Source organism: Doryrhamphus excisus, chromosome 19, assembly GCF_030265055.1.
Source record: "Doryrhamphus excisus isolate RoL2022-K1 chromosome 19, RoL_Dexc_1.0, whole genome shotgun sequence".
Lineage (NCBI taxonomy): Eukaryota > Metazoa > Chordata > Actinopteri > Syngnathiformes > Syngnathidae > Doryrhamphus > Doryrhamphus excisus.
The window spans coordinates 2,627,632-2,653,285 of NC_080484.1; the positions used below are offsets into that span (position 1 = coordinate 2,627,632).

Genomic DNA, 25,654 nt, shown 5'->3' on the forward strand with positions numbered 1-25,654 from the left:
GTAATTTAATTTATTTTTTTAATTTAATTTATTTTTTAATTTTATTTTTTTATTTAATTGAATTTAATTTTTTAATTTATTTTTATTTTTTAATTTATTTTTATTTTTTAATTTATTTTTATTTTTTAATTTATTTTTAACTTAACTTTACTTTACTTATAAAACTTTTTGTCACGTACCAAAGTACGAGGTGGTACGACCATCCAATGACATTTTTTAGCTAATTGCTTATTTTTAGCCTTATGCATTATTTTAGCTGTTTGAAGATGAACTATATCAGCAAGTTGAAGTATTTGTGATTTTAGAAATAAGGACTTAGTATGTTCTCTGTAGGCGGCATTATGAATTATCCTTACTGACCTTTTTTGCAGTACATTTAGCCAGTGAAGATTGCTTTTATAGTTATTAGCCCATATTGCCACACAATAAGTATGATATGGTAGAATCAGAGAGTACTCTGGTACTGAGGCGAAGGGAGGGATGGTATTTTTGGTAAGTGTGCCATCTGAGTTTATGGGGTTGGGGGCTGTGGGAGTACAATAAAAAAAAAAAAGTCATTTCTGGGAAAGCCATTGAATTTTACGGGCGTTTGTAGAACCTATAAGGAGGTAAGAGAAGGAGGGTCCAAGTCAAACCCAGAAAACATTTAACAAGCGTGAAAAAAAAAGTGTTTCCATATTCTGGTGTGGCACAAAAAATGTCAAAAGTTTGGCCCGAGTTTGACATGTTTGACATGTGACATGTGACATTCACAGTACTGACAGGAAATGAACACCATAAATCCACATTTCTATACCGTCAATCGACCATGAATGTCTTGTTCTGTTGGTTTGTTCTTCTAGCGCAGGGGTCTCAAATGTGCCAAATGTGGCCCGCAGGACACTAGTTTGAGGCCCCCGCCTTGATATGAAAGTTTAATGTTTGATATGGATGCTGTATGGTATCATGTACCCAGAAAAAAATTATTACGTTTGATTAATGTTCATGTTAAAGGTTAAATAACTGTTAATAGTTATCCTCCCTATCCGTGTGGAAGTGGTAAGTTTTTGGCTATTTAAGTTGAAAGGAAATAACTCGAAGACTACCGTTTAGGTCGCTAGCTCTCTAGTTTGCGAGAACCTGCAGTTGCGCAATATGTTGTAAATCAGGGGTCTCAAACACACGGCCCGCGGGCCAAATGTGGCCCGCAGGACACTAGTTTTAAGTTAAATGTTAGTGCGGCCCGCGCAAGTTTGATATGGATGCTGTATGGTATCATGTACCCAGAAAAAAATTATGATGTTTGATTAATGTTCATGTTAAAGGTTAAATAACTGTTAATAGTTATCCTCCCTATCCGTGTGGAAGTGGTAAGTTTTTGGCTATTTAAGTTGAAAGGAAATAACTTGAAGGCTACCGTTTAGGTCGCTAGCTCTCTAGTTTGCGAGTTAGCATGTGTCTCAAGACCCTGCAGTTGCGCAATATGTTGTAAATAAAAAGAGTATAAATGTGACTATAGTCGTGTTTTGTCATGTCTACAGGGCTCTAATAATGCTTTGTTCATTTTAATCTGAAAAAATCATTTGTCTACCCACCAACTATATGTGGTTTCTTAAGTTTTTATTATTATTATTATTATATTTATTTATTACTGATTGATTGATTTTCTTTAGTCTTGATTTGTTTATTTATTTTTCATCTTTTTTTTGTAGAAAAATACAAATTTGGTGTATATGTAGACATTGAAAAGGTGAAGGAAAATTAATTTCTGGGGATCACAATAGATGAAAATATGAGCTGGAAACCTCATATTACAAATATACAACATAAGGTGGCCAGAAATATTTCAGTATTGAACAAAGCAAAATTTGTTCTCAATCAGAAATCACTCCACACTCTTTATTGCTCTCTGGTTCTACCATATCTTACTTATTGTGTGGAAATATGGGCTAATAAGCAATCTATATTAAAATAAAAAATGTAAAATAAAAATTAAAAATTCTAAAATAAAAATAAAAAATAACATTAAAATAAAATAACATAAAATAAATATAAAAAATAGTAATAGTAAAATAGTAAAGCCAAAAAACAATCTTCACTGGCTAAATGTACTGCAAAAAAGGTCAGTAAGGATAATTCATAATGCCGCCTACAGAGAACATACTAACTCCTTATTTCTAAAATCATAAATACTTCAACTTGCTGATTTTGTTCATCTTCAAACAGCTAAAATAAAAAAAATAAAATTAAAATATTAAAAAAAACAAAAAAAACAAATTATATTAGGAAGGCAGGAAGTGAACAAATGTAACAGTTACAAAAATAACATTTAAAAAAAATGTAAAAAATGTAAACATTTTAAAAACGTAAACTATATTAGGAAAGCAGGAAGTGAACAAATGTTACACAGTTACAAAAATAAAATTAGTTAATTAGTTACTGATTGTAAAAGTACCAGATGGAGGGGTAGGATTTAATAAGCTTTGCTTCTTCCTACTCCTTTTGGACATGTGAAACTTAATTAAATTAAATTAAATTAATTTAGAAAGGCAGGAAGTGAACAAATGTAACAGTTACAAAAATAAAATAAAGAAATAAAAAAAATAATTTAAAAAAATTTAAAAACTTAAACTATATAAGGAAAGCAGGAAGTGAACAAATGTACAGTTACTGATTGTAAAAGTACCAGATGGATTAAATTAAATTTAATTAAATTTAATTAAATTTAATTTAATTAAATTTAATTTAATTTAATTTAATTTAATTTAATTTAATTTAATTTAATTTAATTTAATTTAATTTAATTTAATTTAATTTAATTTAATTTAATTTAATTTAATTTAATTTAATTTAATTTAATTTAATTTAATTTAATTTAAAAGGCAGGAAGTGAACAAATGTAACAGTAACAAAAATAAAAATGTAAAAAATGTAAACATTTTAAAAACTTAAACTATATTAGGAAAGCAGGAAGTGAACAAATGTAACAGTTACAAAAATAAAATAAAAAAATAATTTAAAAAATTAAAAATTTTGAAAACTTCAATCATATTAGGAAAGCAGGAAGTGAACAAATGTCAGAGTTACTGATTGTAAAAGTACCACATGGAGGGGTAGGATTTAATAAGCTTTGCTTCTTCCTACTCCTTTTGGACATGTGAAACTTAATTAAATTAAATTAATTTAGAAAGGCAGGAAGTGAACATATGTAACAGTTACAACAATAAAATAAAGAAATTAAAAAAACTTAAAAAACTTAAACTATATTAGAAAGGCAGGAAGTGAACAAATGTAACAGTTACAAAAATACAATTAAAAAAAATGTAAAAAATGTAAACATTTTAAAAACTTAAACTATATTGGGATAGCAGGAAATGAACAAATGTAACAGTTACAAAAATTAAATTAAAAAAATAATTTAAAAAAATAAAAAATTTGAAAACTTAAATCATATTAGGAAAGCAGGAAGTGAACAAATGTCAGAGTTACTGATTGTAAAAGTACCAGATGGAGGGGTAGGATTTAATAAGCTTTGCTTCTTCCTACTCCTTTTGGACATGTGAAACTTAATTAAATTAAATTAAATTAAATTAATTTAGAAAGGCAGGAAGTGAACAAATGTAAGAATTACAAGACTAAAATAAAGAAATTTAAAAAAAAATAATTTAAAAAATTTAAAAAACTTAAACTATATTAGGAAAGCAGGAAGTGAACAAATGTACAGTTACTGATTGTAAAAGTACCAGATGGATTAAATTAAATTTAATTAAATTTAATTAAATTTAATTAAATTTAATTAAATTAAATTTAATTTAATTTAATTTAATTTAATTTAATTTAATTTAATTTAATTTAATTTAATTTAATTTAATTTAATTTAATTTAATTTAATTTAATTTAATTTAATTTAATTTAATTTAATTTAATTTAATTTAATTAATTTAAAAGGCAGGAAGTGAACAAATGTAACAGTAACAAAAATAAAAATGTAAAAAATGTAAACATTTTAAAAACTTAAACTATATTGGGATAGCAGGAAATGAACAAATGTAACAGTTACAAAAATTAAATTAAAAAAATAATTTAAAAAAATAAAAAATTTGAAAACTTAAATCATATTAGGAAAGCAGGAAGTGAACAAATGTCAGAGTTACTGATTGTAAAAGTACCAGATGGAGGGGTAGGATTTAATAAGCTTTGCTTCTTCCTACTCCTTTTGGACATGTGAAACTTAATTAAATTAAATTAAATTAAATTAATTTAGAAAGGCAGGAAGTGAACAAATGTAAGAATTACAAGACTAAAATAAAGAAATTTAAAAAAAAATAATTTAAAAAATTTAAAAAACTTAAACTATATTAGGAAAGCAGGAAGTGAACAAATGTACAGTTACTGATTGTAAAAGTACCAGATGGATTAAATTAAATTTAATTAAATTTAATTAAATTTAATTAAATTTAATTAAATTTAATTAAATTTAATTAAATTTAATTTAATTTAATTTAATTTAATTTAATTTAATTTAATTTAATTTAATTTAATTTAATTTAATTTAATTTAATTTAATTTAATTTAATTTAATTTAATTTAATTTAATTTAATTTAAAAGGCAGGAAGTGAACAAATGTAACAGTAACAAAAATAAAAATGTAAAAAATGTAAACATTTTAAAAACTTAAACTATATTAGGAAAGCAGGAAGTGAACAAATGTAACAGTTACAAAAATAAAATAAAAAAATAATTTAAAAAATTAAAAATTTTGAAAACTTCAATCATATTAGGAAAGCAGGAAGTGAACAAATGTCAGAGTTACTGATTGTAAAAGTACCACATGGAGGGGTAGGATTTAATAAGCTTTGCTTCTTCCTACTCCTTTTGGACATGTGAAACTTAATTAAATTAAATTAATTTAGAAAGGCAGGAAGTGAACATATGTAACAGTTACAACAATAAAATAAAGAAATTAAAAAAACTTAAAAAACTTAAACTATATTAGAAAGGCAGGAAGTGAACAAATGTAACAGTTACAAAAATACAATTAAAAAAAATGTAAAAAATGTAAACATTTTAAAAACTTAAACTATATTGGGATAGCAGGAAATGAACAAATGTAACAGTTACAAAAATTAAATTAAAAAAATAATTTAAAAAAATAAAAAATTTGAAAACTTAAATCATATTAGGAAAGCAGGAAGTGAACAAATGTCAGAGTTACTGATTGTAAAAGTACCAGATGGAGGGGTAGGATTTAATAAGCTTTGCTTCTTCCTACTCCTTTTGGACATGTGAAACTTAATTAAATTAAATTAAATTAAATTAATTTAGAAAGGCAGGAAGTGAACAAATGTAAGAATTACAAGACTAAAATAAAGAAATTTAAAAAAAAATAATTTAAAAAATTTAAAAAACTTAAACTATATTAGGAAAGCAGGAAGTGAACAAATGTAACAGTTACTAATTGTAAAAGTACCAGATGAATTAAATTAAATTAAATTAGAAAGGCAGGAAATTAGGAAAGCAGGAAGTGAACAAATGTAACAGTTACAAAAATAAAATAAAAAAATTGAAAATTTTAAAAACTTAAATCATATTAGGAAAGCAGGAAGTGAACAAATGTCAAGAGTTACTGATTGTAAAAGTACCAGATGGAGGGGTAGGATTTAATAAGCTTTGCTTCTTCCTACTCCTTTTGGACATGTGGAACTGGGAACTGATTATGGGATGCACTCAATTGGAATCTGATGCATGTTCAAATGAAATTAAACCATTACCATTACCATATCATATTCATATCCATATCCAAGCCTTGCATTGTCTAATACAATGATATGTTCAACTTGGTTGCTATGTTCAAGTCATGTGGTCACCTTGCATTATGACATAAAGGCAAGAAAATCTCTTGTCCAACCCGTTGAACAAGGGTCCATCTGGATCCACCTGGATCTGGTTTTTCATGTCAGTGTGCACATGTCAAATGTGAACTCCAGAATCTAACCCGGTTCTTCCCGATCTCCTGACTGCGTGTCCTACATGCTAACCACTCGGCCAATATACGCACTTAAACAAAAACAGAGGGAGCATGCATGGCTGAAATACCGTGTGAAGAATTACGACCAACCAGAACCAGAACCAGGACTTACTGTACTGTTCTCCAGCTGTTTATGGATCAAGTCCAGCCAAGTCTTAAATCACGAGTGCTCCAGTAAGACCGGTGGTTTACCTTGAACACAGCGAGTCATACCATTTTCACGATTAGCAAAAGCGTTGCTAGCCCTTGTACTAAGAGTGTACTTGAGCATAGTGGTACATGTATTAAGTACTATACATCACCTGGTCTGAAAGCATCAAGAAGAAGACTCATAACGGACCATGTTCCGGGAAAAACCACTTGGCCAAGAACGGGGTGATCGGCACTCATGAAATACCTACAGTACTCAAGATGGGTGGGTGACATCATCGCCCCTAAGTCACCTCGTACTTCGGTACGTGACAAAAAAATTTAAATTAAAATATAAAAAAAAAATAATAACTTTAATTATATTAGGAAGGCAGGAAGTGAACAAATGTAATAGTTACTGATTGTAAAAGTACCAGATGGATTGGATTAAATTAAATTAAATTAAATTAAATTAAATTAAATTAAATTAAATTAAATTAAATTAAATTAAATTAAATTAAATTAAATTAAAAAGGCAGGAAGTGAACAAATTTAACAGTTACAAAAATAAAATGAAATGATTTTTAAAAAATAAAAAAAACTATATTAGGAAGGCAGGAAGTGAACAAATGTAACAGTTACTAATTGTAAAAGTACCAGATGGATTAAATTAAATTAAATTTAAAAGGCAGGAAGTGAACAAATGTAACAATACTAAAATAATTTTTAAAAAATTACAAAAAAAATCAAAATTAAAAAAACTATATTAGGAAGGCAGGAAGTGAACAAATGTAACAGTTACTGATTGTAAAAGTACCAGATGAATTGAATTGAATTGAATTAAATTAGAAAGGCAGGAAGTGAACAAATGTAACAATACTAAAATAAAATAATTTTAAAAAAAATAAAAAATAATAAAAAATTAAAAAAAACTATATTAGGAGGGCAGGAAGTGAACGAATGTAATAGTTACTGATTGTAAAAGTACCAGATGGATTAAATTAAATTAAATTAAATTAAATTAAAAAGGCAGGAAGTGAACAAATGCAACAGTTACAAAAATAAAATGAAATCATTTTTAAAAATAAAAAAAAACTATATTAGGAAGGCAGGAAGTGAACAAATGTAACAGTTATTGATTGTAAAAGTACCAGATGAATTAAATTAAATTAAATTAAATTAAATTAAATTAAATTAAATTAAATTAAATTAAATTAAATTAAATTAAATTAAATTAAATTAAATTAAATTAAATTAAATTAAATTAAAAAGGCAGGAAGTGAACAAATGTAACGATACTAAAATAAAATAATTTAAAAATAAACAAATAAATAAATAAAGCTATATTAGGAAGGCAGGAAGTGAACAAATGTAACAATACTAAAATAAAATAATTTTTTTTAAATAAAAAAATTTAATAAAAAAATCTATATTAGGAAGGCAGGAAGTGAACAAATGTAAGTTACTGATTGTAAAAGTACCAGATGAATTGAATTGAATTAAATTAAATTAAAGGAAATTAAAGGCAGGAAGTGAACAAATGTAACAGTTACAAAAATAAAATATATTTTTAAAAAATTTAAAAAAATATTTAAAAATAAAAAAAAAACTATATTAGGAAGGCAGGAAGTGAACAAATGTAACAGTTACTGATTGTACAGAGAACATGCCGCTGTAGAAGGGGGTCGAGTTCCCCCTACATGGGAACATGCTCTGAATCCGAGGCTCTGTCAACCAATCCCAGAATACAATCCCAGAATTCACCTGTTCCTTTTCAAAGCCGGGGGCGGCTTTTCACATTTCCGTGCACGGTGCTTAAGCAGTAGAGGAATTACACCGCGGGGTGTCCCACTGTTTCCACGCTCCAGGGATTCCTTGGGTACTAAAACATGCCGAAATAAAAAAACTGCGATGTCGGCAGTCCCCTTTTTGCTAACATGAAATAGCGTTAAAGGGTGCGCTGTTTTTTATTTATATATTCGGCAAAGGAAATTGCTTATGTAGCCTTGATCTTTTAGTCACAACTTGACTTTTGCTCATTTCCTGATCGTTTTCCGCTGAGCAGGAGATGGATGCGCTTGCCCGGGATCACATGGACATCTGGAATTCACAGCCAGGGCCCGGAGCAGGAAAAGGGAAGGCATAGCCAAGGAATTTAATCTCAGGAGAAGACGAATAAGACATTGATTGACAGCTCTTTTAGCAGCTAACTTTTCAACTAAAAAGCCTAAAACTGTCCCCATCGAGGGTGGGAATGTCTTGTCAGGAATACCGGGCTCCTAAAAAAATCATTCGTGAGGCGGTTGATCAGAAATCCCGAGATCTGAACGGGTCCAGAGCCGGACACATGGACTTTGTGTATACTGGTCCCGTAGTGACCACACAAAGTCTTGGATTTGCTTCCCACTGTTGGGAACGCCGCACAAAGTCTCGTTTCAGCGTTCGCCGCATGGTCAACTGATATCGATTAAGAGGGCGGAGTGAGACCGGACAATATCATGTGCGGCATCGGTGTGGAATTTTTTTTTTCCGCCGTTTTCCTGGATGTGCGAATGGAAAGCCAAACTTCCCATGATCCCCGCGGGCAGACGCAGAGATTGTTCTTCAGGAAACACGGGTCAGGAAGTCTAAATAGGAAGCTGGCGTTTTCAATCTAAACACAACCCCGTTAATCCGCACCGACATCGGCAAACACATCGGATCTCCATGACTCGGCGTTTTCTTTGAGCTCTGCTCCCGATTATGGAGCCCCGATGCCCACCCAGTAAGGGGGAGAGCGGCAAAGCGACGGAGAACTTCATGGGAACGGCATCTTGGTGGTTGACCACTAACGATGCTGCGGCTATACCCCGTATGGACAATTAATCGCTGCTGGATCTCGTTTTGCCAAACCCCGCCCCCCCCAAGTTCCTCTCGTGAACACAGGCAGCCATGATGATGCTTTGTTTACTATTATATTTTTTAGAAGTTTTATTCTCTGATGAGTAAAAATATAACCTTGACGGTCCCCAATGGCTTCCAACGTTATTGGCATGACAAGGAGATCCCACCTGAGATGTTTTCACAGTGGAGAGGGGGGGGTCCATCATGATCTCGGATCGTCAAACGGCGGGCTGGCGGACTGGGTTGCCCTGGTTTGGGTGGTACCAGCGCTGAAGTTCACAATGCTCGGACTGGACCAAGGACTTCTTCAGGGAGAATAACATGACTCTTTGGGACCATCCCGAATCTTCTCCTGATTTAAATCCTGTAGAGAACATTTGAGGTTGGATGGGCATCGGTTCCAGACAGTTGATGCCATCTTGGAGCAATGGAAACACTCTCATCAGGCATGCCCACGAATACAACTAAAGTATTTTATTATTTTATTTATTTTATTTCAGTGTTAATTCATGGAATATTTACATCAGTGGTCCCCAAACTAAGGCCCGGGGGCCGGACACGGCCCACTTCCACATTTGACCCGGCCCCCCTGAACAATAAAGCATGTACATTTTTCTGTCATAGAACTGGAAATGGTAACCTATTGTGACGTGACTACAACCACACTTTGCCCCAGTCATAGAACATAAACAAACAAACTACCCTGACCCTTATGGAGGACCAAAACTGCCAAAATAATAAATAAATAAATAAATAAATAAATAAATAAATAAATAAATAAATAAATAAATAAATAAATAAATAAATAAATAAATAAATAAATAAAAGTGAAGATAAAAACAAAAATGAAAAAAAAATTAAATACACAAAAATAAATCTAAATGGAAATAAAAACAAAAATAAAAAAATATATACATAAATAAATAAATAAATACAAAAATAAAAAACAAGATTCAAAAATTAAAAATAAATACAAAAACAAATGTAGAAATAAATACAAAAATAAATATATAAATCAATAAATAAATAAAAGCACTTTGCTCTCATATGTATTTATTTCATGCTGCAGACAATGTCAGCTTGAAATGCAGAAGGAAAAACTATTCAAATGAGGGGGCGGTCCTAAGTGTGTCTTGGGTTGAACTGTTCGCCTATTGGTTGATCGACATGTGAGTGCGAAAATCGACTAGGTATGCCTGCAAACGGCCACAGCAAGAGGAAGTCACCACACCACTCTCAATGGCGGTAAATATGGCTGCAATCTCCAGGGATCTCCGTTTGCTAGCAGATATTTCGGATAATGCTTCCCCGGATTACCTGCTTTTCCGGGTGGAAGCCTTATTGGAGCGTGATCTCTCTCCTCCCCGACGGAGCTTTTTCGCACTCACATGTCGATCAACCAATAGGCGAACAGTTCAATCCAAGACACACTTAGGACCGCCCCCTCATTTGAATAGTTTTTCCTTCTGCATTTCAAGCTGACATTGTCTGCTGCATGAAATAAATACATATGAGAGCAGAGTGCTTTTATTTATTTATTGATATGTAATTCTATTTATATATTTATTTTTGTGTTTATTTCTACATTTATTTTTGTATTTATTTTTAATTTTTGAATCTTGTTTTTTATTTTTGTATTTATTTTTGCTTTTATTTATTTATTTATTTATGTATATATATATTTTTTTTGTGTATTTAATTTTTCGATTTTTTTTTCATTTTTGTTTTTATTTTCCACTTTTATTTATTTATTTATTTATTTATTTATTTATTTATTTATTATTTTGGCAGTTTTAGTCCTCCAAAGACCCTGGCCCCCCTTCAGAGGAGGGAAAAGTCATGTGGCCCTCACTGGAAAAAGTTTGGGGACCCCTGATTTACATAGTTAAAGAATAGAAAACAAGATGCTTACATCATTAGAGCCCCGCAGACATGAAATAACACCCCTACAGTCACCTATACACTTGTTATAGCTAATTATTTATTGTCCACATCACATTGCACAACTCCAATACCGCTGGACTCAGGATGGCTGCTTGCTAGCAAGCTAAGCTAACAAGCTAACTATTTATTTCCTTATTTCTAAACCTATGGCTGCACGGCGGTCGAGTGGTGAGCGCGTAGACCTCACAGCTAGGAGACCGGGGTTCAATTCTAAACCTCAAAACTGAAGAAGTCAAAAAAATACCACTTCCAAACTGAACGGGAGGATAACTTTTTTCACTCAGTCATGTGGGACAAGCTGACTTCACAGCTTCATACGTTAAGGTAATATGTGTTAAGGTAATGTCATGGGATAGCAGTGTAACGATTCGTTTTGTATCACGATTCCTGGTTGCAGATACAGTTTAAGGATCTAGGAATACCGGGATGACTCCAAATTGTCCATCGGTATGAATGTGAGTGTGAATGGTTGTTTGTCTATATGTGCCCTGTGATTGGCTGGCAACCAGTACCCCGCCCAAAGACAGCTGGGATAGGCTCCAGCACCCCCCGCGACCCTCGTGAGGAAAAGCGGTAGAAAATGAATGAATGAATGAAAATAATAAAATAAATAATAAATTAAAAATAATAATTAAATATTTCATTAATAATAAATAAATAAATAAATAATAAATACATAATAAATACATAATAAATACATAATAAATAAATAATAAATAAATAATAAATAATTAATAAATAATTAATTAATAATTAATAAATAGACAATAAATAAATAATAAATAAATAATAAATAAATAATAAATAAATAATAAATAAATAATAAATAAATAATAAATAAATAATAAATAAATAAATAATTAATAATTAATTAATAGACAATTAATAATTAATTAATAGACAATAAATAATTAATAAATAAATGATTAATAGACAATAAATAAATAATAAATAAATAATAAATAAATAATAAATAAATAGTAAATAAATAATAAATAAATAAATACATAAATAATTAATAAATAATAAATACATAATAAATAAATCTAAATATTTTTCAATCAATGCCTCCAAAGTGAGGATTTTCCATGTCTGGGCTCCATACAGTAGTTACACAAACATGCCCATATTTGTCCAATCAGCCCAGTCAGCTGGACTGTCAGTATTTCGAAAGATACTCACATGCTGGGGAAAAGGGGAAGTTATATAAGAACGCGTTTTAATAGGAGATGAAGTAACACGGCACCAACGCATACTTCACTGCTGAGGAACTGCAACTGTTCCATCCGCATCGCATTCATCAACAAGCCTATTAACTACTTCAACGCCGCAGTATTTCTTCTTTAAGATGCTGCGTAACGAGACTGCGGTCCCCCCCCCCCCCCTGAGTGGGATGCATGGCGGCGTACTTTGACATCACCGTGTTTGTGGAGTTGATAAGTGTGTTTGTTTCAGTCATTACACAACAGCCTCAAAGAAACGATTCCTCTTGGAAGGTGCAATGTTAGTGTTGGGATTTTTAGACAAAAAAAAAAAAAAAAATACAAACACAGCAAAAACAGCACAGGCGGAAAGCTGCCCTCTGCTGACCGCCAGCTGCAAAGTCAGCCATTTTTTCATCTGAAAGCGCCAAAAAGATAATCGTTATCAGTGACCTCAAAAGGGGTCACGGTGGCGTAGGAGGCGTGAGGAGTGAGCCGCTTGATCGCGCCTCCGGCCCCCGAAATCAAGCCATCATAGACGGGGACAGGAGCGGAAAAACCTGTCCGAGAAGCTGGACTCGTAAATATCAGCGAGGCACTAAAAGTGTCGCTGTTAAAGACCAGCTAGCACGGGGCGTTGAGTTCATTTATTTACAATAGAAAATAATCCATCTTGATAGTGAAAGTGAGTCTAATTTTGATGCTATGCTAATGTCAAGCTAATGTGGGCGGTTAAGAAAGCCTTTTTTCGGAATCCTTCATCCGTTCCGGAAGTTCGACTCCGACCAAAACGGACTCTAACCGAATCCATTTGTGGCGTAACTGTATTGGTTCGGAAATAACTACAGAACCAACCCCCTGATGACGTCATGATTACATCATAGACGACAGCGTTGACTTCCGCTTTCTGAACACTCGGGCACGTTGGACGCCGACTAGCGAATACACGCAGCATTGTGGCATAAAAATTGGAAAAAAACACGCTAACCGATGATCCACTGTGTAAAATATGGAGAATAATAGTATAATAATATAAATATAAAATTTAAAAAAATAATAATATAAATATAAAAAATAATAATATAATTTATATAATATTTATATGAATATATTTTATATTTATATATATTTATAATATATATATAATATTTATATAATTTACTTTGGTAGCTAGAGCATAGAAAATCTGTTTAACACCTTCTGAATACGCTTTTAACAGTATTAGAGCCCTCGAGACGTGAAATAACACCCCTATAGTCATCTTAACACTCCTATTACCCAATATAGTAGACATAAATAAAAATGTTAGCATTGGGTAAATTCCTTGTTGTTTCCTTGATGTTTTTAGTGGGTGGAATTGAACCCTGGTCTCCTAGCTGTGAGGTCTGGGGGCTAACCAGTCGTGCAATGTGATGTGGACAATGAATAATTAGAGTGTATCGGTGACTGTAGGGGTGTTATTTCATGTCTGCGGGGCTCTAATGATGTAAGCATCACGTTTTCTATTCTCTATGTAAATATTCCATGAATTAACACTGAATCCTATATTACAGAAATTCACTTATCGTAGTCGGTTCTGGAACCAATTAACCACTATTAAGGGACCAGTGTACACAGAATTGGGAATTTTATGGCATACAAATTGGGAAACACGCTAACGATGATCCACTGTGTAAAATATGGAGAATAATAGTATAGTAATATAAATATAAAATCTAAAAGATAATATAAATATATAAAATAATAATATAATTTATATAATATTATATAATATTTATATATTTATATAAATATAATTTATATTTATATATATTTATAATATATATATAATATTTATATAATTTACTTTGGTAGCTAGAGCATAGAAAACCTGTTTAGCGCCTTCTGAATACGCTTTTAACAGTATTAGAGCCCTCGAGACATGAAATAACACCCCTATAGTCAGCTTAACACTCCTATTACACAATATAATATAGACATAAGAGAAAATGTTAGCAATGGGTAAATTCCTTGTTGTTCATTTTTTTTTACTTCCTGTGGAAATATTATTTCACCTTTTTGCCTAAAATGGTGGAAAATTGCATTTTTTCCCCAAAAAATTTTTTTTCCAAATATTTCAACTTTCTTCTTGTAAATTTGATTATAAATTTATTCCCATAATATTTTACAACAATGCATCATTATTAATATGATTATAAATCCAATTTATAGTATTTAATTAAAATTTAAACTTTAATTTTAAAATTAAAATACATATTTCATAACCTTATATATATATAATATTTTCCTAACCTAATTTTCAAAAATTAAACAGAACTAAAAACATTATCCGTTGTTTCTTTTTGCTTGGTATCTCATAATATTACGACATAAAAAAATAACGTTTTTTTAGTATTTACTTTTACTTTGTGCTCCTAAAATGTCATAATATTACAACGTTATCAAAAATTACGACTTTTTCACTTAAAAGTGTAACTATTTTCTCTTAAAAGTTTGACTTTATTATTGTAATAATAATAATTAAAACAATTTTTTTTTTTAAATAATTTTTAAAATTTTTAAATTTTTCTGATTATTTTAAAATATATATTGGGCCAATAATTTAAAATTAAATATATATTTCATAACCTTACATATATATATAATATTTTCCTACCCTAACCTAAGTTTCAAAAATTAAACACAACTAAAAACATTATCTGTTGTTTTCTTTGTATCTCATAATATTACGACATAAAAAAATAACGTCTTATTTTTTTAGTATTTCAACTTTGTGCTCCTAAAATGTCATAATATTACAACGTTATCATCAAAAATTACGACTTTTTCACTTACAAGTGTAACTATTTTCTCTTAATAGTTTGACTTTATTATTGTAAAATAATTTTTAAAATTTTCTGATTATTTTAAAATATATATTGGGCCAATAATTTAAAATTAAATATATATTTCATAATCTTATATTTTTTTTTTTTTATCGTTATCATCGAAAATTATGACTTTTTCTTGTTAGAGTGTAACTATTTTCTCTTAATAGTTTGACTTTATTATTGTAAAATAATTTTTAAAATTTTCTGATTATTTTAAAATATATATTGGGCCAATAATAAGACCCCCCTGGCCTCACATTAGTAGTACCTTCCTATGTTGCTGAATGACTGCTATTTCCTTGACTTTGTGGATTATTTTCGGTCTTCGCGTTGATTTTGTGCGAGGCGGTCGCTATCATGAGCGACTACCGGGACTAGCGATAGCATTTCGGTCATACCGCTTCCAATCCTACTGGAAGAGGAGGTCGTCCACCCCCGCCAAACGTGCCTTTCAAACGCAGACGTGATTTCCAACAAGTCTGTCATCCCACCCTGTCGTCTGTGAAAGCACTCCGGGGGGGGGGGGGGCCCACCTCCTAAAACTCTTTTTGTATGTTAACACACACACACACATCAGCTAGCTAGTTAGCTAGGGAGCTAACTGCACATTTGCTGCCATACCTGGTCCTCCTCTCCAATTTGTGCTAAAGATAACAGCTAATTTTAATGGGGGGGGGGGTCAGGAGGAAGGAAAAAACAACTTTCCGTGCTGTGTGTGTGTCTCCTGTGTAAGAAAAGTATGAAGAAAGGGAATGCCCCCACCCCCCCCCAACACCCCCCCTTGTGCCCTCACCTCCTGGGGGCAGTCCTATATAGTAATAAACATCCCTCATAAATCTCACCCCCCCGCCCCCTCCTCTTGCCTCCTTTTCTTCTCACCCGCCCCCACCCCCTCTTGTCTTGCAACCCAACCCTGACATTGACTCTGCACATGGCCGCCGGGGGACGAGGTGGGTGGGGGGGGGACAAGGAAAACCAGCGAGATAAAGATTTGTCTAAGTTTCAACCTTTTGTGCGGGAATAACGTGACATCACGGCGTGTATCAACTTCCCTCACCTGAGGAATGACATCCATGGCCGCCATCCGCCACAATATGGCCGACAACACTGTCAACAAAAAAAAACACACAAAAAAAAAAACGTCAAAAGTTGGACACTACTGAACTGATGGAAATTTTAGAGAAAAAAAATACATCAAATGTCGCATCAAACGTCATATTCCGAATTGTACGACTTCACGGGTGCGCTTGAATGCATAGGCAAGAGAGTAAAAACGCACATTAATGGGTTAAAAAGTGATTTTAACTCACATTTTACGGAAAAATATGCCTCAAAATTTGTACAAAATGTTATCGCCATATTATTAAACACACTGAAATACAATTTTGTAGAAGTTTTCACTTAAAATTTTGGTAGCATATCATGCAGAAAACTGTACGCCGGGTAAAAAACTGGTAAAAATACCAGTCCGAAGTTAAATGAAAAGTTATCAGCATATTGTTGACTAGCCCGAAAGTTGGATGGAAATTTTAAAGTAAAAAATACATCAAATGTCGCGTCAAACGTCATATTCCGAATTGTACGACTTCACGGGTGCGCTTGAATGCATATGCAAGAGAGTAAAAACGCACATTAATGGCTTAAAAAGTGATTTTAACACACATTTTACGGAAAAATATGCCTCAATATTTGTACAAAATGTTATCGCCATATTATTAAACACCCTGAAATACAATTTTGCTGAAGTTTTCGCTTAAAATTTTGGTAGCATATCATGCAGAAAACTGTACGCCGGGTAAAAAAAACTAGTAAAAATACCAGTCCGAAGTTAAATGAAAAGTTATCAGCATATTGTTGAAGAGCCCGAAAGTTGGATGGAAATTTTAAAGAAAAAAATACATCAAATGTCGCGTCAAACGTCATATTCCGAATTGTACGACTTCACGGGTGCGCTTGAATGCATAGGCAAGAGAGTAAAAACGCACATTAATGAGTTAAAAAGTGATTTTAACACACATTTTACGGAAAAATATGCCTCAGAATTTGTACAAAATGTTATCGCCATATTATTAAACACCCTGAAATACAATTTTGCAGAAGTTTTCGCTTAAAATTTTGGTAGCATATCATGCAGAAAACTGTACGCCGGGTAAAAAAAAACTAGTAAAAATACCAGTCCGAAGTTAAATGAAAAGTTATCAGCATATTGTTGAAGAGCCCGAAAGTTAGATGGAAATTTTAAAGAAAAAAATACATCAAATGTCACGTCAAATGTCATATTCCGAATTGTACGACTTCACGGGTGCGCTTGAATGCATAGGCAAGAGAGTAAAAACGCACATTAATGGTTTAAAACGTGATTTTAACACACATTTTACGGAAAAATATGCCTCAAAATTTGTACAAAATGTTATCGCCATATTATTAAACACCCTGAAATACAATTTTGCAGAAGTTTTCGCTTAAAATGTTGGTAGCATATCATGCAGAAAACTGTACACCGGGTAAAAAACTGGTAAAAAAATACCAGTCCGAAGTTAAATGAAAAATGATCAGCATATTGTTGAAGAGCCCGAAAGTTGGATGGAAATTTTAAAGAAAAAAATACATCAAATTTTGCGTCAAAAGTCATATTCCGAATTGTACGACTTCACGGGTGCGCTTGAATGCATAGGCAAGAGAGTAAAAACGCACATTAATGGGTTAAAAAGTGATTTTAACACACATTTTACGGAAAAATATGCCTCAAAATTTGTACAAAATGTTATCGCCATATTATTAAACACCCTGAAATACAATTTTGTACAAGTTTTCGCTTAAAATTTTGGTAGCATATCATGCAGAAAACTGTACGCCGGGTAAAAAACTGATAAAAAAATACCAGTCCGAAGTTAAATGAAAAGTTATCAGGATATTGTTGAAGAGCCCGAAAGTTGAATAGAAATTTTAACGAAAAAAATACATAAAATGTCGCGTCAAACGTCATATTCCGAATTGTACGACTTCACGGGTGCGCTTGAATGCATAGGCAAGAGAGTAAAAACGCACATTAATGAGTTAAAAAGTGATTTTAACACACATTTTACGGAAAAATATGCCTCAAAATTTGTACAAAATGTTATCGCCATATTATTAAACACCCTGAAATACAATTTTGTACAAGTTTTCGCTTAAAATTTTGGTAGCATATCATGCAGAAAACTGTACGCCGGGTAAAAAAAACTAGTAAAAATACCAGTCCGAAGTTAAATGAAAAGTTACCAGCATATTGTTGAAGAGCCCGAAAGTTGGATGGAAATTTTAACGAAAAAAATACATCAAATGTCGCGTCAAACGTCATATTCCGAATTGTACGACTTCACGGGTGCGCTTGAATGCATAGGCAAGAGAGTAAAAACGCACATTAATGGGTTAAAAAGTGATTTTAACACACATTTTACGGAAAAATATGCCTCAAATTTTGTACAAAATGTTATCGCCATATTATTAAACACCCTGAAATACAATTTTGCAGAAGTTTTCGCTTAAAATTTTGGTAGCATATCGTGCAAAAAACTATGCCGGGTAAAAAAAAACTAGTAAAAATACCATTCCGAAGTTAAATGAAAAGTTATCAGCATATTGTTGAAGAGCCCGAAAGTTGAATAGAAATTTTAACGAAAAAAATACATCAAATGTCGCATCAAACGTCATATTCCGAATTGTACGACTTCACGGGTGCGCTTGAATGCATAGGCAAGAGAGTAAAAACGCACATTAATGGGTTAAAAAGTGATTTTAACACACATTTTACGGAAAAATATGCCTCAAAATTTGTACAAAATGTTATCGCCATATTATTAAACACCCTGAAATACAATTTTGCAGAATTTTTACTTAAAATTTTGGTAGCATATCGTGCAAAAAACTGTATGCCGGGTAAAAAAAAAACTAGTAAAAATACCATTCCGAAGTTAAATGAAAAGTTATCAGCATATTGTTGACTAGCCCGAAAGTTGGATGGAAATTTTAAAGAAAAAAATACATCAAATGTCGCATCAAACGTCATATTCCGAATTGTACGACTTCACGGGTGCGCTTGAATGCATAGGCAAGAGAGTAAAAACGCACATTAATGGGTTAAAAAGTGATTTTAACACACATTTTACGGAAAAATATGCCTCAGAATTTGTACAAAATGTTATCGCCATATTATTAAACACCCTGAAATACAATTTTGCTGAAGTTTTCGCTTTAAATTTTGGTAGCATATCATGCAGAAAACTGTACGCCGGGTAAAAAAAACTAGTAAAAATACCAGTCCGAAGTTAAATGAAAAGTTATCAGCATATTGTTGACTAGCCCGAAAGTTGGATGGAAATTTTAAAGAAAAAAATACATCAAATGTCGCGTCAAACGTCATATTCCGAATTGTACGACTTCACGGGTGCGCTTGAATGCATAGGCAAGAGAGTAAAAACGCACATTAATGGGTTAAAAAGTGATTTTAACACACATTTTACGGAAAAATATGCCTCAGAATTTGTACAAAATGTTATCGCCATATTATTAAACACACTGAAATACAATTTTGTAGAAGTTTTCACTTAAAATTTTGGTAGCATATCATGCAGAAAACTGTACGCCGGGTAAAAAAAACTAGTAAAAATACCAGTCCGAAGTTAAATGAAAAGTTATCAGCATATTGTTGAAGAGCCCGAAAGTTGAATAGAAATTTTAACGAAGAAAATACATCAAATGTCGCATCAAACGTCATATTCCGAATTGTACGACTTCACGGGTGCGCTTGAATGCATAGGCAAGAGAGTAAAAATGCATATTAATGAGTTAAAAAGTGAGTTTAACTCACATTTTACGGAAAAATGTGCCTCAAAATTTGTACAAAATGTTATATTTATATATTAAACACCCTGAAATACAATTTTGCAGACGTTTTCGCTTAAAATGCTGCTAGCATATCGTGCAGACAAACTGGTTTGTGCAGACAAACCAGTAAAAAAAATGATAAAAAATACCAGTCCAAAGTTAAATGAAAAATGATCAGCATATTGTGGAATAGCCCGAAAGTTGGACACTACTGAACTGAAGTTGGATGGAAATTTTTGAGAAAAAAAAAAAACATCAAATGTCGCGTCAAACGTCATATTCCGAATTGTACGACTTCACGGGTGCGCTTGAATGCACAGACAAGAAAATCAACATTCCCAGTTATCCGGTTTCACTGAAATATTCGATTAAAATAAGCCTCAAAAGTCGCATCGGAAGTTCTTTGCAGGTTAAAAAAAAAAACGACTCGCTCCTGCTTTCATTTCATCAACGTCACTTGTCATGAAACGATGAATCGTTTTACTTTGGCTTGATTCACCGCACCGGAGTTTAACCCTGTAACAGATGATTTCTATTTGCAGTGAGGGAGGTGGGAAAGGGGTTGGGAAAGGGGTCGGGAAGGAGTTAATAACCGCCACCCTGGATTGACTCGGAAAGTCCCAGCAGTGATGTTAGCAGTCCGGTAATTAGGAGTAAATTAATAACAGAGCAGAAGCAGTGGATGGGAGGATAGAGCATGAGTAAACAACAGCTAAAGCCATCATAAATAATTTATCATGTCTGTTTTTTTAACACTTTACTCACTTTAACTTGCAGCTCGGAAGAAACAAACACGGCTGCAGAGCAAAAAAAAAAAAGAGGAAGAAGAAGAAGAAGAGGGGAGGGAGAAAAAGTTCTGAAAGTCGACGCCCAGCATGGAGGCTCCTCCTGCTGGAGGATTATAAGGCAAATGTCGGGGCGGGACGGAACCACTGGGGGAGTTCTGCAGAGGGGTCACAAACACACAGGACGGATCCGCAGAGCGCGCACTGCAGCACGGCAGTCAACTTCCAAACAAGCCCGCCGGTTTGGTTGTTGTTGTTTTTTTTTTTTCTTTACCCCCCCGCCCCCCTTACCCGGAGAAACTTTTTATTTGTCGTTATAATCATGAGCACGGCTGTGGTGTCGCCTTTTTTCGATTTCGAAGCCATGAACAAGGTAACTTTTTTTCTCTTTTTTAGCGTTTTCGTTGCTGGTTTAGCTAGCTAGCTAGCTAGCTAACGAGCTAGCTAGTGTGGAGGAATGATGACCGCGGCTGATTTCGTTGTGATTTATTTCTCCGTTTCCGCTCCCAGTGTGTCTTACCTTTACTTTCTGTTTCTTTGACGGCGTTTTCGAAGCAGAAAAGAAAGTTTTGTTGTGCTTTCCGTAATATTCGCAAACATTGAGAGTCCATTTGAGTTGAGTTGTGTGCGTGCGTGCGCAACTTTTTTTTTTTGTTGTTTAAATCTGATCCCAAATCAGCCACATGCTCGCTAATCATTCACCAGATTTGTCTGGCATTAACCCGCCACGGATAGATTAGCTGTCTAATATTTGGGCCAGTAACTTAACAACAACAAACTAAAAACACGGATTTTTTTGTTTCCCTCCAAACGCATCACAGCTGCTTATTAGTTGTTTTGTTGTAAAAGTGCATCAAGAGCCAGATGGTTATCTTTTAAAGGACTCAGCTTCCTTTTGTGGGGCTCGGTAAGCAGCACCAGCGGCGGCCTCTCATGTGCTCCGTTTTTCGGAGCCAGCCGCACATTCCCGACCGGGGCAACCAGCCAAACCAGCTGCCGCTCGGTTCTCCGGGCCTGCATCCGCTTGTCCGAGCCAGGAAATACTTCTGACTGTGTGTCTGTCTTTGCAGAACAACAAGCTGCTCAGCTACAACAGCAACTTGGGTTCCCAACACCCGGTGACGGTGCCCAACGCGGCCATCCCCAGCCCCGCCGGAGCCCTGCTGGACAGGAAGGCGGTGGGCTCGCCGTCAGTGGGAGGCGTGTACCAGCGGCGGCACTCTGTCAGCAGCACCAAGTTCAACCAGAACCAGTTCCTCAACAGCCTGAAGGCGGCCGAGCACTCGGGGCTTATTTCCGGCGCCAACAAGGAGAACCGCATGCGGGACCGCTCCTTCTCCGAGACGGGCGAGCGGCTCCTCGGCAAGTGCCTGGGCCCGGCAAGCCCCACGGGCGGCCAAGTGAACTCCAGCCGCTACAAAACGGAGCTGTGCCGCCCCTTTGAGGAAAACGGCGCCTGCAAATACGGCGACAAGTGCCAGTTTGCCCACGGCATCCACGAACTCCGCAGCCTGAGCCGCCACCCCAAGTACAAAACGGAGCTGTGCCGCACGTTTCACACCATCGGCTTCTGCCCGTACGGCCCCCGCTGCCACTTCATCCACAACGCGGAGGAGCGCCGCGGACCCCCTGTGAAGTCGTCGCCCCCTTCCGGCGAAATGGAGCGCCCCCGCCTGCAGCACAGTTACAGCTTCGCCGGCTTCTCCAGCTCGGCGGGGCTCAGAGACAGCCCCACTTCCGTCACCCCGCCGCCCATGTTCTTCCCCGACGAGGTCCCCGACTGGCCCAGCAGTAACCCCTTCACTTACTCCAGCCAGGAGCTCGCCAACCTCTTTGGGCCGAGTCTGGGCACCGGGCCCGCGGGCCCCGACGCCGGCAACCCGGCGCCCCCGTCCCCGACCGGCACGCCTCATTACTTCAGACCCATGTTGGAGTCCCCTCACATGTTTGAGTCCCCGTCCAGCCCTCCGGACTCCCTCTCGGACCAGGAGGGCTACCAGAGCAGCTCCGGGGGCAGCCTGAGCGGCTCCGAGTCGCCCACCCTCGACACCACCCGCCGCCTGCCCATCTTCAGCCGCCTTTCCATCTCCGACGACTAAACGGCGACGCCTTATCTTTACACGCCGATTTGTTGTTTGTTTTTTTTTTTTTTGGTTTTGACGCACGAGGAGAACGGCGGCGCGCCCCCCTTTCTACCTCCCGCCGAGCCCCTCGCGGGCGGCGTCGCTTCCTCGTCGGTGCCACGAGGATGTAGCGGGTCGAGGGGAGCGTCGGCTAGTCGGCTAATCATTTCACCCCCTCACCGCTAATCTGCACAAAGCCTTTTTTATTTTGATGTAGGAACGCCAGAGTACCCCGCCATGTGTCATAGTGCCAAAAACGAAAAAACGCCGACAGGAAATGGACACGTAAAAAAAAAAAATCACGATGTTTTTTTTTTTTTCAAGTGCCGCTTGTTTTTTTTTTTTTTGGGTTCTTTTTCATCGTTTTTTGCGCTTGAATGTGTAGCAGCACAAGTGGCCTTGGACAAGGGGAGTGAGTTGCACTAGCCACCCCCACACCGCCGCCCCCCCGCCCCCGGCCCCTTTTCTTGGAGTGAGCGAGCTTGCTCGTTAACGACACGGAACAAAAAAGACGAGCCTGAAAAGATATCAATAGTTTTTTTTTTTTAAGTCAGCGGCAGGAGTTCAGAAGAAAAAAAAAAGTGCCTGTGGGGGGGTGGGTGGATGATGGGGGTGCGTGTTTCCGGGTGAATGGACTACTGTCCCCCGCCTCCCCTTCCCCCTCAAATAGTGTCTTATGTAATTGTGATCTGGGTGAGTCTGCAGGAAGGACTTTGAACTGGAAGTTGGTCACCCCAGCCCCCGGCCCCCGCCCCCCTGGCCCCCCTCCACCACCTCCGCCCTCTCTTTCATCCTGTTGCTGGTCACTGGCTTTTTTTTTTTTTCCCGGGAACTTACCTGTAAGTGGCCCCGCCCCCTTCCCTTGTGACTTGACATGATTGGATCTCCGAGCTATTTTTTTTTTGTTATTGATGTTGCCTCCCCGCCATCTTTTTTTTTCTCTTTATTTGATAATTATTTTTTATTAATGTTATTATTATTATTACGGTTATTGTTGTTTAAAGAACTTTCCAGACAGAAGGTTTCGCTTGTCACTGCTTATTTAACTTATCAGAACATATTTATTGGTGATCATATGCATTTTTTTTTGTTTAATTTTTTTTTTGTGTATTTATCTGGATAATGAACAATAGAATATATTTTCTTTTATGTTAAATTATGATCTTCCATATTAATCTAAAGATTGTGAAGACATTTGTCGTTTTTGTTTTTTTTTGTCCCCCCTCCCCCTTTTCTCCACAGTTTAATATATTGTACTTATTTTGTTCTGCAACTACACTTTTTTTTTGTCAAAATTAATTTAAAGCGAGAAACTGCGACAAAAAAAAATGCTTTTTTTTGATTATTTATTTCACGTCTTCGTTTGTGCTCCCTGGAAACTGCAATTTTTTTCTCCCCCCCCCCCCCCCTTTTTTTTTTTTTTTTTTTTTTTCTTCTCACGTCTCTCCGACTAGTCGTCGTTATCACGATATTATTCCAGTACTTTCTCCGCTCCTGGCTGGACGGTAGAAGTAACTTGGGTGCTTTTAAGATATTTTTTTTGTTGTTTTTTTTTGGTTCCACCCAGTCTGCTGTGACCAAATGGTTCGATCCCCCCCCCTCAACAAACTTGACTATTAAAGTGCCTCTTTTGAATACATTCCAGGTAGCAAAGGCTTAGTGCCTTTTTATATTGGATCATGGAGGACTTTTTGGTTCCCCCGTTTGCCTTTTTGGAAAAAAAAAAAAAAGGGGGGGTGAGTAGATTTTGGGGTTTTTTTGAACAAAAAAGTTTAAAAAGAAACTGAATGTATTTTTCCAGCCATGTTTGTTCACTACAGTACTTTCTGTGAGTTTATATGAAAGCCTGTTGGGTTTTTTTCCCCTTTTTTGTAAGTATTGATTGCAGTTAAAAGTCAATAAACCCTGTATTTTTGGAAAAGTTAAAACATGGTGTGAGTCTAAAATACTTTTAAGTCAGGGGTTCACAAACTCAATTTACTTGGGGGGGCCACTGGAGCTCGGGTCTGGGTGAGACTGGGCCGCATCAGGTTTTCCAAAAAAAATTAAAAATTAAAAAACTTCACTTTGGTTCCAATTTTCGACAAGAAAAGCTCTGATAAAACATTCCACTGTTCTCAAATATCTTAATTTTTATTTTTCTACACAAAATAAGATGAAAAATAAATAAACAAATCAAGAATAAAGAAAATCAATCAGTAATAAATAAATATAATAATAATAATAAAAACTTAAGAAAGCACATATAGTTGGAGGGTAGACAAATGATTTTTTTCATATTAAAATGAACAAAGCATTATTAGAGCCCTGTAGACATGACAAAACACGACTATAGTCACATTTATACTTTTTATTTACAACATATTGCGCAACTGCAGGGTCTCGAGACACATGCTAACTCGCAAACTAGAGAGCTAGCGACCTAAACGGTAGCCTTCGAGTTATTTCCTTTCAACTTAAATAGCCAAAAACTTACCACTTCCACACGGATAGGGAGGATAACTATTAACAGTTATTTAACCTTTAACATGAACATGAATCAAACGTAATAATTTTTTCTGGGTACATGATACCATACAGCATCCATATCCATTAAACTTTCCTCAAACTAGTGTCCTGCGGGCCACATCTGGCCCACGGGCCGCATGTTTGAGACCCCTTTTGACAAAATCAGAAGAATAAAGTCAAAATATTGAAAAGAGTTAGTTGTATCAAGTATAAATTTCTAAAAAAAAATCAGAAAAAATGTAAATATTTGTTCCTAACTATAATAACTATTCTAAAAATGGAGAAAAATGCTAATTAAAATCAAATAAATTGACAAAATCAGAAGAATAAAGTCAA

The 25,654-nt window shown here is 34.8% G+C and overlaps 2 protein-coding genes across 2 annotated transcripts in view; one reads left to right on the forward strand and one right to left on the reverse strand.

The window, feature by feature from the left end:
- plekhh1 (pleckstrin homology domain containing, family H (with MyTH4 domain) member 1) overlaps positions 1-21,406 on the reverse strand; it is a 151,620-nt gene extending 130,214 nt beyond the window's left edge. The window contains exons 1-3 of the mRNA XM_058056505.1: positions 21,208-21,406; positions 16,094-16,143; positions 9,188-9,384 (exon numbers count right to left, since the gene is read on the reverse strand). The gene's annotated coding sequence lies outside the window, so the exon portion shown is untranslated. The remainder of the gene's footprint in view (positions 1-9,187; positions 9,385-16,093; positions 16,144-21,207) is intronic.
- zfp36l1a (zinc finger protein 36, C3H type-like 1a) lies at positions 20,771-24,738 on the forward strand. The gene is made up of 2 exons (XM_058056510.1): positions 20,771-21,060; positions 21,758-24,738. The coding sequence occupies exons 1-2, from the start codon at positions 21,010-21,012 to the stop codon at positions 22,784-22,786; spliced, it is 1,080 nt and encodes a 359-aa protein (XP_057912493.1). The 5' UTR covers positions 20,771-21,009; the 3' UTR covers positions 22,787-24,738.
- The last annotated feature ends 916 nt before the right edge of the window (positions 24,739-25,654 follow it).

Coding starts and splice junctions, on each gene's coding strand:
- zfp36l1a (XM_058056510.1), top strand. CDS start 21,010: ATGAGCACGGCTGTGGTGTCGCCTTTTTTCGATTTCGAAGCCATGAAC. Junction 21,061..21,757: donor ATTTCGAAGCCATGAACAAG/GTAACTTTTTTT, acceptor CTGTCTTTGCAG/AACAACAAGCTGCTCAGCTA.